At 38.9% G+C, this 18,453-nt stretch overlaps 1 protein-coding gene and 1 long non-coding RNA gene across 6 annotated transcripts in view; one reads left to right on the forward strand and one right to left on the reverse strand.

The window, feature by feature from the left end:
* Positions 1 to 18,453, reverse strand: part of eys (eyes shut homolog) — a 177,394-nt gene that overhangs the window by 86,552 nt on the left and 72,389 nt on the right. For all 5 annotated transcript variants that reach the window (XM_076891743.1, XM_076891744.1, XM_076891742.1 and 2 more), the window contains 7 exons: positions 17,838 to 17,983; positions 10,743 to 10,914; positions 10,310 to 10,388; positions 9,646 to 9,845; positions 5,468 to 5,592; positions 4,740 to 4,864; positions 4,140 to 4,353 (listed from right to left, as the gene is read on the reverse strand). In XM_076891743.1, the coding sequence (XP_076747858.1) occupies positions 4,140 to 4,353; positions 4,740 to 4,864; positions 5,468 to 5,592; positions 9,646 to 9,845; positions 10,310 to 10,388; positions 10,743 to 10,914; positions 17,838 to 17,983 (1,061 nt within the window). The remainder of the gene's footprint in view (positions 1 to 4,139; positions 4,354 to 4,739; positions 4,865 to 5,467; positions 5,593 to 9,645; positions 9,846 to 10,309; positions 10,389 to 10,742; positions 10,915 to 17,837; positions 17,984 to 18,453) is intronic.
* Positions 1 to 18,453, forward strand: part of LOC143421806 (uncharacterized) — a 48,429-nt gene that overhangs the window by 22,749 nt on the left and 7,227 nt on the right. The gene's annotated exons all lie outside the window — the stretch shown is intronic.

Here is an 18,453-nt window from a genome sequence, read left to right on the forward strand (position 1 = left end):
GATATAATACTGCTGAGGATCATTCCAGGACCTCTGCAATTTCAGAGCCCTGAGGGAACAAAAAAGGTCATTGTGTACTTGGGAAAACTGGCTGAAAATATCTTATATTCAATATACCTAATACAAGAAGACTTAACTGAATATATTTACACTGTAGACAATAAATGAATCCTGTAGAGAATAATTCCTAAATATAATGCGTTTTTAAATGTAGTGTCTAATTATATCTGTGTTGTCTGGTTTTAAAAATAACAGATACAATTACACCAATGCACTGCACTGACAGTTACTGTACAGAAGCAGAGGCCATAAACTAGAGTTGAAATGATAAATTCAGACACTGCCTTTTTCATCTTACTGAGCCTTTCCTCCATGAATATTCATAACTCTGCATATCTTGTGAGTGTCAATATGACTCACTGGCAAAGCTGTGTCACTGAATATATCAGAATAGTTATAGGCGTACTTACCATGCACCGTCATCTAAATTACAAACAAACTGAGAAAAAAAAAAACCAACCCAAAAAACAAAACATAAACGCGTGGCACTGAGAACAAATGCATGTGCGTTAAAAGGAAGATTAACAAGTTGACTGCCTCGAGACAGGCACTGCATGTTTGAAGTGATTAACTTTTCACTCATCAAGTTGATTTTGAGGAACTTGAGTAATTTCAGTTTTGCTACATGTGGCAGGAAAAGATAACAGCTTCACCTGTGCTGTAGTGATCACTTCAAGGAAAGTCAACCAAATCGTGGCTTAGCGGCAGTAAGCCTCCCTCCACCAGCAGTGTCCTTTCTAGATTCTCATCAGTTCTCACACTGTAGAGAATAAATACTGTGGAGCTCATCATTGCATGTGGAGCGAGAGGGGGAAAAACATATAAATAAATAAATAAAACCCTGAAGACAATCACCTCATTCTGGGAGGTTTATTCATTTTTTGTTGCTAGTACTGCTTTGAAACTGAACTAAATCAAAATAAAGATGAATATATTTATCTACTGGCAATATTAATAGGTTGTTTAATTTACCGGAAATTCACTATCCACTCTATATTTAAATTCCCATTGATTTCATATATTTGAGAGGTTTGGGGAGTAGCTTTAAGTTTAAAGGAGCACTGTCTGAGTCTATTTCAAGCATCACCAAGGGCACTGCATGTGTTTAGATGGTGACCTAGTTAGATAAACTCGTGAGTTTCTGGGTCCCCTTACTTTAAAACTTATTTACCTTCATTATGCACGTATCGCATGTAAAAGAGGTGGTCGGGTTGGTTTTTTCTCCACCGCTGATTGGTGTTTACATTTAACCCCTTCCAAACTAACGCACGGGACGAGGGCTGGATCAGGTGCGGCAGGGAGGACTCCATTATGTTTGGCCCACAGTGATTTTCAGAGTGCCGCACCGAATTGGTTCAAGCTTGTCTGTGTTCAATAGGTGTGTTTTACAGTTCTGTGAACAGTTTCAAAGGGAGACAGACCTCATCTGTCACAGAGTGACAATCTGCCCAGTGTTCCGAATTCCTCCCCTCACATAGATGACTGAATCCAATACCAACAATATATATCACATTGTGTTCTGTGTCGATCATTTGAGTGTTAAAGGATATAGCCCGAAATAATGATTGGACTTGTTACTCTTTGAAATGACTGTTCTCAAATAAAAATAGAAAGGGTACTTCAGTGGCAAATGCGGAACTAGATTTCAGCAGGATTTATTTTTCCACCACAGCTGCACAAAGTATAACAAGCTCTAAATCAAACCAAATATATCATCGCCTGCTATGTTCCAAAGACTCTAAAAATCACATTTGGAGTGCCAGCTTAGTGGGAGTCTCCCTGCATTGGAAACTGGCAAAGCTTGTGTTTGGTAGGAAGGACAAGGGAAGGATAGATTTGTAATTTGTCAGAAAACCAACCATCAGTACAAATTAATTGCTGTAATGGTTTATCATTTTAAATAATTTAATGTCACTTTTCAAAAGACATAACGTTAATGGAAGTAATAGCATAGTAATGGGAGCTATGACTCGATTGAGAAGTGCTAATTTAAGTTGATACACTGCCATATTTGAGTAGAACTGCCATTAAGATTCCATGCGTAATATCTGAGTCTGTGCATTGAGCTCTAAATATAAAATAATACAATAAAACTCACGATCATATGGAGTTGAGGTTCTTTTTATGAAAAGAGCCACAAGAAAAGTACGTAGAACCATCCTAAAAATAAATAAATAAATAAAAATCCTACCATTAGGACCAAAAAGTCAGAAGATTAGAAACCAATTTGAACAGAAGCAAAAAAGAAAACTCTAAATGTTTACAGCCTTTGAAGTTGTTCGTTTGACTTTCACAAACAACTAAACTGCATTTGAAGATTATTAGGATATTGCAGCATCCATCTTCATCCATCAGAGCCCAGAGGAGTACTCAGATATTTTACTTTTATTTTAAAAAGCAATACGGCAGTGTCAAATTACTTCACTATAAGTAAGGCCTGCAGATAAGATCACATGTAAAAATAAGAAATGAATTAAATGTTCAGCAGCTCCTTCCACTCTACTGAGATAATACGTTTCTACATTGTATCACTTTATTATATAAACTCACCGGTCACTTTCTTAGCTAGATCTGTTCAACTGCTTGTTAACACACATAACTAACCAACCAACCATATGGCAGCGCTCAGTGCATTTAGGCATATACATATGTATAGACGACCTGCTGAAATTCAGCTGACTGAGCATCAGAATAGGGAAGAAAGGCAATTTTAGTTAAGTCAAATGTGACATGATTATTGATGCCAGATGGGCTGGTATAAGTCAGAGACTGCTGATCTACTGGGATGTTTCTGCCCAATCATCTCTAGGATTTACAGAAAATGGTCTGAAAAAGAAAACACATCCAGTGAGGAATAGTTCTGTATGTGAAAATGACTTGTTGATGCCAGAGGTCAAAGAAAAATGAATAGAAAGATTGCTTCAAGCTGATAGGAAGGTGACAGTAACTCAACCACGGTATGCAGAAAAACATCTCTGAATGTACCTCAACACCTCAAACCTTGAAACAGCAATAGACCACAATGGGTGCTACTCCTGACAGCAAAAAACAGGAAACTGAGGCTGTTATTCCCACTGGCATTGCCCAATTGGACAACAGAAGATTGGAAAAATGTTGCATGGTTTGATAAGTCTCGATTTGGGCTGTGACATTCGGATGGTAGAGTCAGAATTTGCTGTAAATAACATGAAAAAATGTATCCATCCGGTCCTCAACGGTTCAGGCTGGTAGTGTTGTAATGTAATTTTCACCCCCTTAATACCAACTGAACATTTTTTAAATGTCTCAGACTATCCGAGTATATTCCAGACCATGTCCATCCCTTTCCGATCATAAGTGTGCACATCTGGTATCTTGAAGATGATATTGAGTTCACTGTGCTCAAATGGCCTCGGCAGTCACCAGATCTCAATCCAACAAAGCATCTTTGGGATGTGGTAGATTCACATCAAGGATGAGTAGTTGACAAATCTGCAGCAACTGTGTTATGCTATCATGTGAATATGGAGCAAAATCTCTAAGGAAGGTTTCCAGCACTTTGTTGAAGCCGTGAAGAATGAAGGCAATTCTGAAGGCAGTACCTAATGAAGTGGCTGGTGAGTGTATATGTTAAGAGGTTAAGACTGTTCTGCAGTTTCCACTCACTTGAGTCAGGGTCACATGACAAATGAGAGGGGTTGCGATACGATTAATGGGACAGGAAAGAAGAAAATGCAGCTTTTTTTTTCCTTTTAAATGAATAACAGAATTATACATTTCAGTTTTTAGACTTTCATGTTGTATCCTTAAGGATGAATTTACATGCAGCTATGTGAGGGAAGCATCAACAACTCCTACTATCTAAAACGCATAAGAAACCACTGGCTTGCTCCTTAGCGATGCATTTTTCATAAACTTACTGTGTCTTATGTTTATGTAAAATCTTTATCTGAAAAGTAGCTTGTAATTAGAGCTGTCATATAAATGTAGCAGACTGGAAAACACTTCTCTCTGACATGAGGAGGAGTATTATAAATTCTACATCTTCACTGACTCCCGCCGCCGCATGTCCTCACATGAATGCACAGAGCCGTCCATACCTGTGGACCCCTCAGCTGCTGGTGCCGGGAAGAGTGTCGGCATCGGCACTCTGGGTGTGGAGCCGCGAGTGATGTTCTCGACTGCAGTCGCCAAGGGAACAGGATCCATAACAGGAGGCAGGCAGCTGACCTTGTTGATGCCATCTACACAGGAAAATGCTTCTGGACACGGATTCAGCAGGCAATCATCATAGTTGTGCTCACAGTTACTCCCCTGTGTATGTGGAGATGTGGAGATACTAAGTGGAATGTAATGTTTACAGCTTAAATAATAAAAGACAGTGCTATTAAGTAATAAAAACAAGACGGTTTAAACTAAAAACAAATGCTAGTAATAAACCAACAAAGTCAGGTTATTTTATAGGATTCAAGTTGCCCATACAGTGTAGCAGTTACAAAATACATGAAGTGGTGCATTTTTAAAAAGCATTCACTTTTCCTGCATTGAAAATGCAGAGAAAAATGATTAGAGCATAAACAATAAAGAAATCTAAGTGGTAAAAGGATTCAAGAGCTGAAGGTGCAGGATGGTAGCTTTTTAATGGGGGAAAAAAAGAGAAACACCACAACGTATAGAAAGGATAAGGTGGAGAGGCTCACCACAAATCCAGGACGACAGAAACAGGTGTAGCCATAGCCTGGATCATTCTGAATGCATATCCCCTGGTTGCAGGGCTGTGGAAGGCACTCATTAATGTCATCCTCACAGTGAAGGCCTGTCCAACCTGCCAAGAACAAAAGCCCACAGAGTGCCGTGGTGAGCCCAGGCTCTCCCACTTCCACCCTCTGAAGTGAATATCAATCAGATTCTCTTACATTGATTTGCTTCTTTTTGGGTTCACACACATACATAGACAAGAAAAGGCTTTCACTAAAGAGTAAGATGCCACATACATTTTAATGAGCCAAGGCAGTATCGTCTTTTTATCACTGTCTTTTTCAGTACTGTATGACTACAAATTTCTCCCTGGAGAAAAAGGAGATGACTTTTGAATGGCTTTGAGGTACAGAAACTATGTAGGCAGTAGGGTAACCTTAAGTGGCAGTTTGTGCAGTCTCTTTTAATCAAATATGTGCATTTTAGAAGTATTAAGGTGGTTTTCATGTAGTAAACTGGACTCTAGCACCTATCAGAAAAAAAGGCTTTTAGCTTTTAGTTCACTTTAAAACATGACGTCTTATTTAAGGCTGTAGTTTAGTAATCTTGCTCATGAGCTACAAAGGTTGCCTGCAAAAGGTCTTACAAAAGGGAAAAAAAACTGCTTTGGTTGCCTCATTTAAAAAAAAAAAAAGATTTGAGAAATTCACAGGATATCTGAGTGACTCACCTGGCCTGCAGTGGCAGATGTAGCTATTAATAAGATCTTGGCAAACTGCTCCGTTGTGGCAGGGAGCTGAGCAACATTCGTTAACATCCACTTCACAGAAATCCCCCGTGAAACCTGGTGGACAGCTAAGAAAACATCATACTTTAAAACCTGTGAGGCTGTCTCACAGTGCTGTCACTTCCTGCTTGTGGGTTTGACACGCTGTATCCTAGAACTGCTTTTGTTATTACTTATCAAACTTTTTCAAAATTTTACAGTTTTGAACAGAAAAATACAACTTTGTGCATTTCAGTGAAACAGAAATAAACCAAACTACTATTGTACTCATCATAGTAATAACCAAAGCCCTATATAGAACGAATCACCCCATTTCCAGCATATTAGACGGCCCATTATGCTGGAAATGAGCATAATAGGGCCGCTTTAAGAAGCACACTCCTGACTGCCAAAGATGCTGTTTATAGTTAGATGAAATCAACCCGGACTTTCCACAAGTATTCATTAATTTCTTATATAAACCCAGAAGCTCACTGTGACAGAGGAGACCCTTTGCCAGCACCGAGATGTTGATTAATAACAATTTATTCCACAATAATAAAAGGGAAACAGTAAAAAAGAATGACAATATTTCGCACTAGAAGTCTGCAACACACTCACATCCTGATACAGCTGGTTTTAGCTAAGTGGGTCTGTTTAGGGAGTTTTAGCAAATCTAATGTTTGTCAGCATTTGGTGGCCCCCGAGCAGTCGGGGGGCCCAAAAACAGATGAGTGAGATTTCTGCTCACAAGCTGCTTATATAACAGAATTACAGGGGCAAAACAGGAGGAAAAAAGATTCACGATGTACCCCTTGATCGGGATCTCCACCAAAATGTAATAGGTTGTTCATTTGGTCCTCAAAATTGCTTCACTGCACCACTCCTAAAACTCCACCATAACCACTGTGTGTAATGGCTGCACATCATAGTATTTGTTTAGATTCATTGATCTGATATGTCAGTCTCTGGTGATAATAATAATAAAATAATCCCCTCTCCCATGGAAACAAGTTAGAGTGAATGTCAGTTGTGAGGAAGTGTACGAAGTGGACAGGCTTGTATGATGTCAGCCAAGTAATCCCGCTACAAAAACATAACCTTGGTCGAGGTAAGCTTGGTTCCTAAAGAATCCAAAACACTCGCTGCAGTGCATAACATCCACAGATACTCAAAGTGAAAATATGAAGGTGTGGTAGTTGTTTGACTTGGCTAATTACACAGGATAAGCTACACCTCAAGCAAAGACGGGTAACATTCAATTCTGCAGCTGTCATCTCTACTTGCTTTAAGATTTGTACAAGAGCAGTCATTTTCCAGATGAACAATGAGCTAGATTGTGCATCAAAGCTACCCCGGGCCAAGGAAGCCCAAGGTCTGCTGACTCGCATGGATTCCCAATTCACAGTCGCCACACCTCAAACCCACTCAACATCTCTGGGAAAAAATTTGATAACAGAAAATGTTATGCATCCACTGAAAACTGTTTCAGTGGATGCTAACAAGTGTATGTTGTGTTTACGAGGCTCTTCTGTTACAAACTGCTGTCTATAAAGCCCAGTCCATGTAATCATGTAACAGTAGAAAATGGGCAAACGGTTTAATGCGTGACCTCTTGGATGACCATCATTACAGAGAGAATGGAGTGGTTTTGAAGCCCATTTCCTGAGCAGGTGAACAAGTGATGCTTACCACTTTGCACATAGCATGCAAATATAGCAACCCTCTGTAATAGAGGTACTTTGGACAAAAAAATATTGCATGACTGATTTAATATTTAAGCCCATCATTCAGTGTATTAGCCTAATCAAGGCCTTTGTATTCAAGTGGAAACCCCCACCCCAACCCTAGATAAAAACAAAATACGCTTGGAAATGCACTAACAACTGTAGCAAATCCACATGCTAACTTTGGAAGTGACAATTATACAACTAAAAGTCGCAGATAGAGTTACTTTTGTGGCTGATTTTATTGAATATTTGCAGGGGTTTCCCTTTCAGACGAACACTTTTTGTTTCTAATACTTTTGTGATATAGTAAGTTTTAACTCATTTTAAATGCCGTGGGGAGGTGTTCTCAGAAATACACCTGTGGATGGCTTAAAGCTGTGAATGTGGTGGTAAAACATTGGAGCTTTAAGCTCTAAATCCTATGACTTTCCAAAACATTGACTGTGGAAGACTCAAATTAACTTGCTCAGGTGGGCAAATTAGCATTAGTACGCAACAGCAAAACTGCTTAGATTGGAGTGTAATGTTCTGCAGGTGAAATTAGCGGATCAAAAAAACCCGACCCAAGAAGTCATCTGCAAACCAAAATCTTACTATGTAGGCAAATTTTTCATGTTTCTCTTCTGAAGCAGTCTGGCAATTCAGATCAATGAGGGGCAGCCGCAATAGAATCATTCTATTTTTGATGTCCATCCCTGGCAATTATCCACTGCTTCTGACACCATTGCCTCTTGACACTCCAGAGAAATTTACACTCCTAATGACGAGCACCACAGTCAAATCAGACACAAAACAAGACACTCTTATTGCCGGCATTAAATTTAGTGCAATTTGCAGTAAACTGCATGCCATAAACTTTAATGAATCATGTTTGTGTGAGTCTTTTAAATACTTTCCTTCCAAATTGTTGTGGAGCTCTTACAAATATTGTCACAGCATCTGTTGAGTAAATCCCGACACGAGCTTTTTAACACCAAAAGAAGGCCTTGGCTGGAACAGACAATTATTAAATCTGGTTCTTGAAATGTTTTTTTTAAACAGACAGCTCTGACCTGCATAAGCCTACGGGTATTGAAATGCAAAATACTTTCATGTGGTAATTGTTTAAGGTGGTGAAATGCACAGGATAAGCTACACCTTGAGCAAAGAGAGGTACAGTCCTTTTCGCAGATGCCTTTCCTACCAGTTTAAGGTCAGATGGCGATGCATCAGAGTTTCTCATTTCTTTGACTTTAATATTTACCCGCAGCTTCACACAACATTCAGGAAAAAAACGCTGCACACATTAACACATTTATGTCATTAACACATGGATTTGGCTAGGAATAATATTTCATGTTATTCTGCACACCCACAGGTCAGCTGTACAGTTCTATACAGCAGACGTGTTCGTAATAAAGCAGCCTGGCTCTGCATAAGTAGAAGTGGGTGTACAGACAAACTTTGCCCTTAGTGTGCACATTTATCTGTGAATGCACGATATGCATTGCCTCCTTGCAACATATATGCAAATAAACCTTAAATGAAGGGAGCGTCGTAAAAACTGCTGCGGCGAGGCATTTTGCAGTTCAGCACCTCAATATAACACTCAGAAAGTGCAGCAACATATGTGGAGTTGTGGTTGTCATTGTCACATAAATCATGACAGCGAGCATATAGCAGCACATCAGCGAAAGGTTAGACAATGTAATTAACTGCGAGGCATTCAGGGAGCGGCTGTGTCAAATCGGCACACTCTTACTACATACACCTTGTATTCAGATACACTTCATCACTCCAGGGATGACATGCCTGCAATTAAAAAGTAATGATTCATTTTCTACCGCTGCACTGTGAGGCAGAACAGATGTAATGCAGCGCTATTATTCTGAGACAAGATACTTTTAATTTTTTTTTTCACAGATCAGCAAAATCTTGATGCTGATGTATACAGTCAGAAATGTAATTTAATATTTTGAGATATTTAACCTGCCCACTGTCCATGAGCGGTTCAATAAGCTCCATTCCCTTAAGCTTTCTGGCTTCGATGGTGCGCTAGTTAGCCAGAGACACTAATGACTGAAGGTAACATTAGAGTATGTAAACACACAGTCCAATACTCCTTTCAGTAGCGCCACACACAAATCATCAGAGAAATTCAAAGCTCGCCAGGGCTGTCACGCTTTGATATGGTTGTATAGCTATAATAAGGTCAAGTGCAATTCACTCGAGGGGGTTAGCAAATGGTCGATTACAATCTGGGTACGGTGGTTTTAGATGTCAGTTTAAAAGCAATGCATGTGAAACATTCAGTTGGGTAAAGCTGCTGCACATTCAACTTTCAATAACTCCATCCAAGGACGACCTTTCAACGTCATTTTATCAAACACTTCAAAATAAATAAATAAATAAATAAATAGTGACCAAGCTCACCTGCATGTAAAGTTTGATCCTTCACCATCACTGCAGGTGGCTCCGTTAAAACACAACGAGACATTAAAAGTAGCGCCTTCGCAAACATCTATATCCTCCTCGCAGGTTTTCCCCGTGTAGCCGACCTGACAGAAGCACGCATATTTATCGATGAGATCGACACACGAGCCTCCATTCAGACAGGGACTGCTGGCACATTCCTGTCAATGAGAAAATACCAAAGATTCACATGAACGAGACACTGTGGCAGGAAGAGCTTTTTAAAAAGATGCAACCATAAAATACATGTTTGTCGATGTAAAGCTCATAAGGGGTGATTAAATAATGAAAAAAAAAAACCTTTTGATTAAGAATGAATTGTTAGTAGTTAAAATGCAGATGATCAGATTATTGATTCAGCAGAGACCTTGGTAGCAACTCAATGTTTTATCGCTACGGTCCGGCACAAAGCTGTGGTTTAGATCAATTAGGCATTAGACTAAGCAATTCCTTTTTATCGGGTATTTGCACAATGCTTACATGATCGCGGTAGTTCAATTCACTTATCTTGTAGGAATGTCAATAAAGTTAAAGATACCGAAGGCCACACCACATCAGAGCTTACAATATTCTCCTGACATGTCGCTACAACGCACAGCTGCTTTATTAATTACACTCAACTCACATCGACGTTCGTTTCACATCTGCTGCCGGTCCATCCAGATTCACAAAGACAGGTGTATGAATATATTCCATCGTCACAGCTGAGAGAGCCACAACAGACAGGGTCAGAATTGATTCATCAAAATTATACTAGCGTGCAAAGTGAACTAAAAAGCATTTATTTGTGGAAGTCTTTTGCAGTATAGTCCATACAGAATCCTTAGAGACGGATGTAATCTTTCTATATGAATTAGTAATTCACCTTCAAAAGAATTAATGACTATAATTTAGACACCACTGAGACAACCTGTAAGTGCATTACATTAGCTCTTTACAACATGCGACATATGTCTCCACTCACTGTGCTGGCAAGAGGCGTAATTATAAATAATTCCATGCTACTGCTGCACAATTTGCTGTGTTTCTGTTTTAAATGATGGAGAGAAAATATGTACCTTCCATGAAGGCAAGGCGTTGACATGCATTCATCAATGTTGGCCTCACAGCGGAGCCCTGTGAAGCCACCCGCACACAAGCAGTTGTATCGATTAGGCGCATCAATACATTTTCCACTATTCTGGCATGGGTTTGGAACACACTCATCAACGTCAACTTCACAACGTGGCCCTAAGAAATGAAATATATGTTAGTCAGAATTGTTTTATTAGAAAAACTTATTTTTTAGTTCTTCAGTACTCCAAAAGTTAGACACGCACACACACACACACACACACACACACAGAAGCACAATATGTGTCTTTTTTAAAATTGGAAAAGTAAGTTTGATTTTGTCAAGTACTCATGTAATATATCAAATCCTCTGCTGTTTGCCATGTGCTTCTATGGCAGAGAGAGAGTTTATCTACGATATATACAAAAACTTGTCAGGAACAGCTCACCGTTTGCCATTTCAAACTAAAAAAAACGCCATCTTTATACTTTAATGGCAACCGCTGCATTATATTGTCTTTTCAAACTATGTATCCCTTACTGACTATGGTTACCACAACGGACGTATAATTTTAACCTGTCAAACTAAACCTGTTTTAAGTTATTTCCAGATACATCATATAGTATAGATGACATACATGCAAAAGCTCTCCTCACCTTTGTTTTTTGATGAGCATTTACAAGAATAATGGCCGAACACTTCATGTCAAAGTATCAAATACTTGTGGTAATTATGATCTGTCAAGACATATTGCCTTAAGCATTAGTTGGCTGGTCAGAGAGAAAGCTTTAGAGAATAGCAGTGCTGTGAAAAAGATTGTCTGAGTTGATGAGTAATTTCTTCTTTGACCAGTAATCATTTATTTTCAAATTTCTGCAAAATCTGTCAACAAACTTATGGAAAAGTTAAGTAGCATAAGGAAATTTGCAGTTAATGGACTAAAGCCTTGAAGATGCAAAAATTTCCTAGCAGTGTGATCTTACTGTCCAGATAAAGCTGCCTCACCAGCATGTTTTTTCTCTCTGATCTGTTTGGTAAACTTTGATGCACTGTGATCACAGGCTGGCAGGAATGGTAAACATGGGTGTGCTGTTTACATTGCATAAGGATTTCTGGGTTGTTTTTTTTCCTTTTTAATGATGTTATGTCTTGCTTCCATATTATTCTTTAATATGCAACTTGAAAGTTGTAATGCTTGCTCTGAAACACTCAATTCAAAGTGGTTTTAACTTCTTCGTGACCGTGCATTAATAGCACTGGCTCAAAGCACGGAGCAGAAATATGGCTATTTGCTGAAGTTGTTTAAGTTTTAAACCTCTACGTTTGATAAAATATCATTTGAACTCTGAGGGGATATTGGATTTTAGATGATAGGGCTTATGGGACTAATAAAACTGTTTGCTATATGGAGTGTGTAAAAATGAAAAAAATATAACTTCAGATCTAAAACAAGAAGGAAAACAACACATAACTGACAATAAAGACAGGGTTCGATTGTACTTTGTGAAAGTAAAGATTTAGGCATTCGATTGTTAAATAACTAAAGTTCAAAACAAGAGCTGAAACAACTACTTTATTATTCTTTTCCTGATACACAGATAAAGAATCTTCAGCATCTTTGTAAAAAAATGAAATTAAACAGTGTCTTTTAGTCTCTCGATCAGATCAAAGAAGCAATCTCAAGTCATTAACCCGAGGTTGACACATAAACACAGCACATAAACAGAAAAGACCACTTTTCATAGTAACCTTAATCTCAACACTTATTTAAACTCACTGGCCACTTTATTAGGTACACAATGGTAGTAAAAGGTTGGGTCACTCTTTCTGTCTTCAAAACTGCCTTACGGAGATTCAACAAGGTGTTGGAAACTTTCGTCACAGATTTTGAGCCATATTGACACGATAGCATCACACGGTTGCATCATCATCATCTCAAGGCCATCCTGCGCTCAATTCTGACATCAAGATAACATTCTTCACTCATAGCACTGAAACTCATGGGTTAGTTTCATATTTTTGGACTATTCTCTCTAAATCCTAAAAATAGTTCAGTGGGAAAATTCCAGTAGATCAGCACTTTATGAAATACTCAAACAAACCTGTCTGATACACATCAACAACCATACCACATTCAAAGTTAAACAAATTTTTCGCCATTGTGTTGCTTGCATTAAAAACTTCAGCAGGTCATTTTGATCTTACCGCTTATCTGGAGGGAACATTGAGGTGTTTCTAGAAGAGCAAAGAGAAATAATCCCTAAAGCTAGTCCTGGCTCTGCCCTGGAGCCTCCTCCTGGTACAACATGCCCCAAACACCGAGAAGGCATCCCTGAGGTATCCTAGTCAGCTGCTTAAACCACTTCAACTGGTTTCTTTCAATGTGGAGGAGCAGTGGTTCTGCTCGGTCCCTCTCGAATGGCCGAGCTCCTTATCCTATATCTAAGGGAAAGCCTAGCCACCCTTCGAAGGAAACTTATTTCCGCTGCTTGGATCTCTGACCTGTGTACTGACTGGTAAATCAATAGCTTCACTTTTAGCTCAGCTCTCTCTTCACCACAACAGATCAGTACAGCATCTGCATCACTGCAGATATTGTCTCAGTCCATCTGTCAATCTCATGCTCCACTCTCCCCTCAATCGTGAACAAGACCTCAACATACTGTACTTAAACTCCTCCACCTGGGATAGTACTGTAACGCCTACCAGACCCAGAATTGGTACTCCACCCTCTTCTGGCTGAGAACTATGGACCAGACTTTCAGGTGCTGATTGTCACTCCAGACGCTTCACACTGTGAACTTATCCAATGCAAGCTGCAGGTCACTACCCGATGAAGCCAACAGAAACACATCATCTGCAAAAAGCATAGATGGGATCCTGAGCCCACCAAAGTGGAGACCTTTCACCATGTAGCTACACCTAGATATCAGTGACAGAATCCATAACAAAAGGTGTCCCTAGCATAGTCCAGCACCCACCAGAAACTAACCCAACTTATTATGAGCACCAAGCTCCCACTATGGTTATACAGGGACTGAATGGCTTGTACCAGGCCAGACACTTAATATTCCCCATACTTTCCATTTTCAGAAGACTCCATTAAAATATAAATATACAAGTTTTATTTCTGTAACAATAAGTATGGTGACTAAAATTTCAATAAACTAATAAAATAAAATCACTTATGAAGAAAGGGAACTTTAAAATACAAAAATAAAACAAATACAAACTGACAATTTAAAGATATGTAAAGTTCTCAAACAGCTGCTTCCATCTACACCAGACTTGAAGGCATGTCGCTACCTGTCTTTAAACATGACTATAGTATTTCTTCATTAGACGGTAGCTGTATTGAAAACTTTACAGTTTTTTCTTGGAGAAGCCACCAAGAAACCACAAAACTGTTATTTTTTTAATGCATTTTCTTGTTTTTGTAACAGCCACAAAAAAATTCCAAATAAAATCAAAGGGTTTTGCCTGGCTACAGACTACTAAAGCCAAGTGCAATGTAATTTGGGTAGTGTGCCCCTGAGAGGGTTCACTGAACTAATGGAAAAGTGTGTCTTATACTTTAAACGCTGATCATGCTGAGACTGCAGTACCCAGTGTCTACAAGGGCAAAACCCCCACGCAAACTGTGCAATCAGACACATTTAAGATAAGGCTGAATATTCAGCTTTAGTGAGACTGTTGATAATATTCATTATTTATAAAAGGCAGCACAAAAATAGCATTCAGATCACAGAAGACGTGAAGAGGAGGAGAGAGAGTTCAAGCCGGGAAGGAAACACCAGATAACACAAACTGACAAAATTAGACTCCCTCCTGCCAACAAATCAGAATGCAAGTTGGGAAGACACACCGATGATGTTCATAGGAGTCTAAATTACAGCAGGTACTGCTTTGCAGAGGTGCACATAAGTGACTTTTTATGCAGAGGAATTAAAAATAAAGTAATGTGTTTGGTATAATTCTACAAGGAGGGATTTTGTGATGTTCTTTTTTTTTACTAAAGTGGTTGAAAAAGATTATTTAATAACCCTAAAATCTCTTCGGGACCTCCAGTAATCAAGAGATGAAAAATGACTACTGACCCATCATTAATCATTTGGTTGGCTTTTCATTTGCAAACCGAGCCAAAAGTAAACAAAGTGACAACAGGAGCAAGAAACTACTTTGCCTCCTGTGTTTATTCATGAAAGAGAATAAATAAACTGCCTTTTTTGTACACAAAATCTATCATTTTGTCTCGTCACTGAATGTAAAACGATTCATTTCTTGTGCCAAAGAGATGAGTTGTTTCTTTTAGCCAAAAGGAAAGCTATACAGCAGCAAGGAAATTCACAGTTTATGGCTCTGAAGATACAAAACAATATCAAATAAAAGATCAAAGCTGAAATTTAAGTTTCTGAAATACAAAAGTGTGAGTGTGAAAATGTGAAAAATATGAAAAATTCCACGTCCTAGACACCATCGTTTCATGCTATCATTAAAAGTGATGATCACACTAATGATTATTGCTAGATATACCATTTCAATAAAATGCAAGAATAAACTTTGTGTCACAAGTTGTGTTCACAAATGTTTTTCAGAGACACAAAAAGCTAATTTTAGATTCACCAATTAACTGAACACACACTCACAGGCACATACAGCACTTTATGCAGACATCAGCTATCAGCTGAGCGTCAGGTTCAAACTCAGAACCTTCTTGCTATGAGGTGGCAGTGCTAATTACTGCACTACTTTGCCACCCACAAACTAACAATACCTAACTTTAATGTTCAAATTATGTAAACATAAGGGCTAAACAAAAGTAATTATGCACTGGGACGCATTCCTTGCAGAACAGAGCAGGGTTTAAAAAATTGTTTATACTAAATAAAAATAAAGCTGAGAACCTTAATGGGGACTATAAAGCATTTACTGTTTGTTTGTGGCTGTTAGTTTGCACAGAAAAAAAAAACTGCTCACAATGTGATTATATATTACTATACATATGTTGTGCTAATATTGAGGGTTCATTAAAATCAATTTAAGGCATTAAATGTATTTGTTTTTTGTTTAATTATGAGAAATAAATAGAAAAACATACACTGATTGCTCACATGACACAGTTTCTAGTACTTCTACATCTGAAGAATTCAGTTAGAGATAATTGGTTTATAACTGATACCCTTCCATTGAGAAAGTCATTGGAAATATTTGCACAATACTGCATGCTGTGTCATTAATAAGTAAACACTACCAGCAGCAACAACAACATTTTGTGGAGCAAGTCCAGCCAGCAAGAGCTAGAATTTACTGAAGCCTTAACAGCAAACAACATCGCAAGGGTCAGAATATCATCATCTAGCAATGTGCTGACTGAGGAAAGTGTAATAAAGTGCTGATTGCACTGTACCATCACTCAAGGGAACATGCTCACTAATGATGGGTGAAGAAGAGAAAAGGGAAGGTGACAAAGAGCGTGGAGAAACTGTGATTTATATAAACAAGATTGCCAATTAATCATGTCACTGTAATGACCTTTGACCATAAAGAAAACAGCACCTGTACACAGTTAAGTGATACATTACTGGGATTCAGAGACCTTTAAGCCAAATGCCCTAAATAATGATGTGACAGCAAAGATCCAGCCAGATGCCAAGACTGACTTACATTAAAGGACAGCATGTTTGCTAATACAATATATACAGAAAGAAAATAACACTGTATATACAAATTAAGCTTAATAGCAGGTCTTATCGATCCAGTGAAAGTTTAAATTATTGAGGCGTGAGGAATACGTTTACGTGAAGAAGCAAAGATTTGATCTCCGTGATCTTTACCGTGTGTTTTTATGAGAGCTGTAAAAAGGCTCACAAAACTATAGGAAGACCCCGTTCACTACAAAAGACATATGCACTGAAGAATATTCCACATAGGTACTGATTGAGGTGGGAATAAAGCGTCATTACAGCCTAATGACATCAACAAAAGTGACCTGATATAGCACCAGACTCATTTATTAGTGAGGGGCTTCAACTGTTACTATCAAAATGACTTTTGGCATTTGATATGCAAAAAATATCACCTTTCTTCCCTGATGGCTAAAGCAAATAATATGTTAATACCATCAAGTGACACAATGAATTACAGTGTTGCAGCGATGACACATCATGCCATCAAAGGAGAATAACATTTCAATTCATTCCAATCAGGCTGCAAAAACACCGCATGATGAATCACCCTCACACAGCAAACTTACTTTAAGGCGAGAACAAAAAGAACACACAGCACAACTACAGTAGCATCGTAGACCCATTTTTTTTCTTTTTTTTGTGCGTTTTGACAAAAGTTGCTTTGCTGTTACACATGTTACTAGAGCAAATATTTTGTATGAGTTCTAGTTGGTTTGAGCCAATCCACACTGTATCCTCTGGCCACTTGCTCTCTTGGGGGACCCTGTTTCCTCAGATGAGCTTAGAGCAACAGAAAAAGTAATGGCTTGTACTATGCTGTGCGTAGGTCTAATAATAAAAGCTGCTTCTGTGGGAATTGGGCCATGCGTGTCAGGTTCTGCTCTCCAGAGTAGCAATACCTCAGAGATTTTCCCCCCTCTCTCAACTGGGGAAGGATAAATTGATGATACAGTGTGGAAGACAAATGAAATTAATCTTCCCAGTATCTGACAGGAATCGGCTTTGGATAGCGCACACACAAGTGCACACAAGTGTGCACACGCGCGCGCGCTAAAATAGCTCGATATCCGTCTGGGTGGAAAATAAGACAAATGGATTGAAGTAAAACAACACTAGCGTTCTGAGACTGAAGAGGCTGATGAAATTAAATAAATGCAGCTAACAGACACTGAGACGTTTTTATCAGATAAAACAGGTGACATGAATTTATCTCTTGTTAGCTCTACTAAAAAGCAGGCACTGTATCTTGCACAGCGAGGCAGGCTAATTAAAAGCAAGCATTGTGAAGCATTTTTTACACTAAGCCAGCTCTGTGTCAGACTTGCTTCAATAGCGTGCAGCCACAAGCGGGCATGATAAGCTTTTTAAAGTCTTATATTGATCTTAATGTCGCCTTAGGGCGAAAGAGCTACCTGAGTATCCAGGGCGACAGACACACTTGAAACCCCCGGGCGTGTTGATACAGATGCCCTCATGTAGGCAAGGTGAAACTTCACACTCATTCACATCCAGGTCACACAGCGTTCCAAAATAACCAGGGGGACAGATGCAGTGGAACCTAAAGAAGAAATTAATAAGCAATGTGTCACACAATCATAGCCCACTTATGTTAATTTCTTATAACTTTAAAAATCATCCGAATTGTTTTTCCTCAGCCAAACATGCGCACACGCTCCCACAGCAGTTGCGTGCGTGTGTTCCAAACCCACTGAGATAAACTGCGCTGGAGTGATTCTCTCAACTGACCGGCAGCATTTTGCAGAACAATTAACAACTGGCAATTAAGTTTCCCAGTGTGCAACTTAATTTAAATTATGCTTCATGACTTGTTACTAAAGGGAAGGCTTAATCTGTCCGATGATGTGGTTTACTCAATTGAAATCCCTCTCTGAAGCTGTCGCTGGGCCTAACCATAGATCTCGCAGGAGACGAGGTAAAGAGGCAACGTACAATTATTCACCTAAGTGCTGCTGTAAACATCATTCATCGGTAAACAAGTTACATCACATCAAATTTATGAAATATGCT

Source organism: Maylandia zebra, linkage group LG13 (genome assembly GCF_041146795.1).
Source record: "Maylandia zebra isolate NMK-2024a linkage group LG13, Mzebra_GT3a, whole genome shotgun sequence".
In the NCBI taxonomy this organism is placed as follows: Eukaryota; Metazoa; Chordata; class Actinopteri; order Cichliformes; family Cichlidae; genus Maylandia; species Maylandia zebra.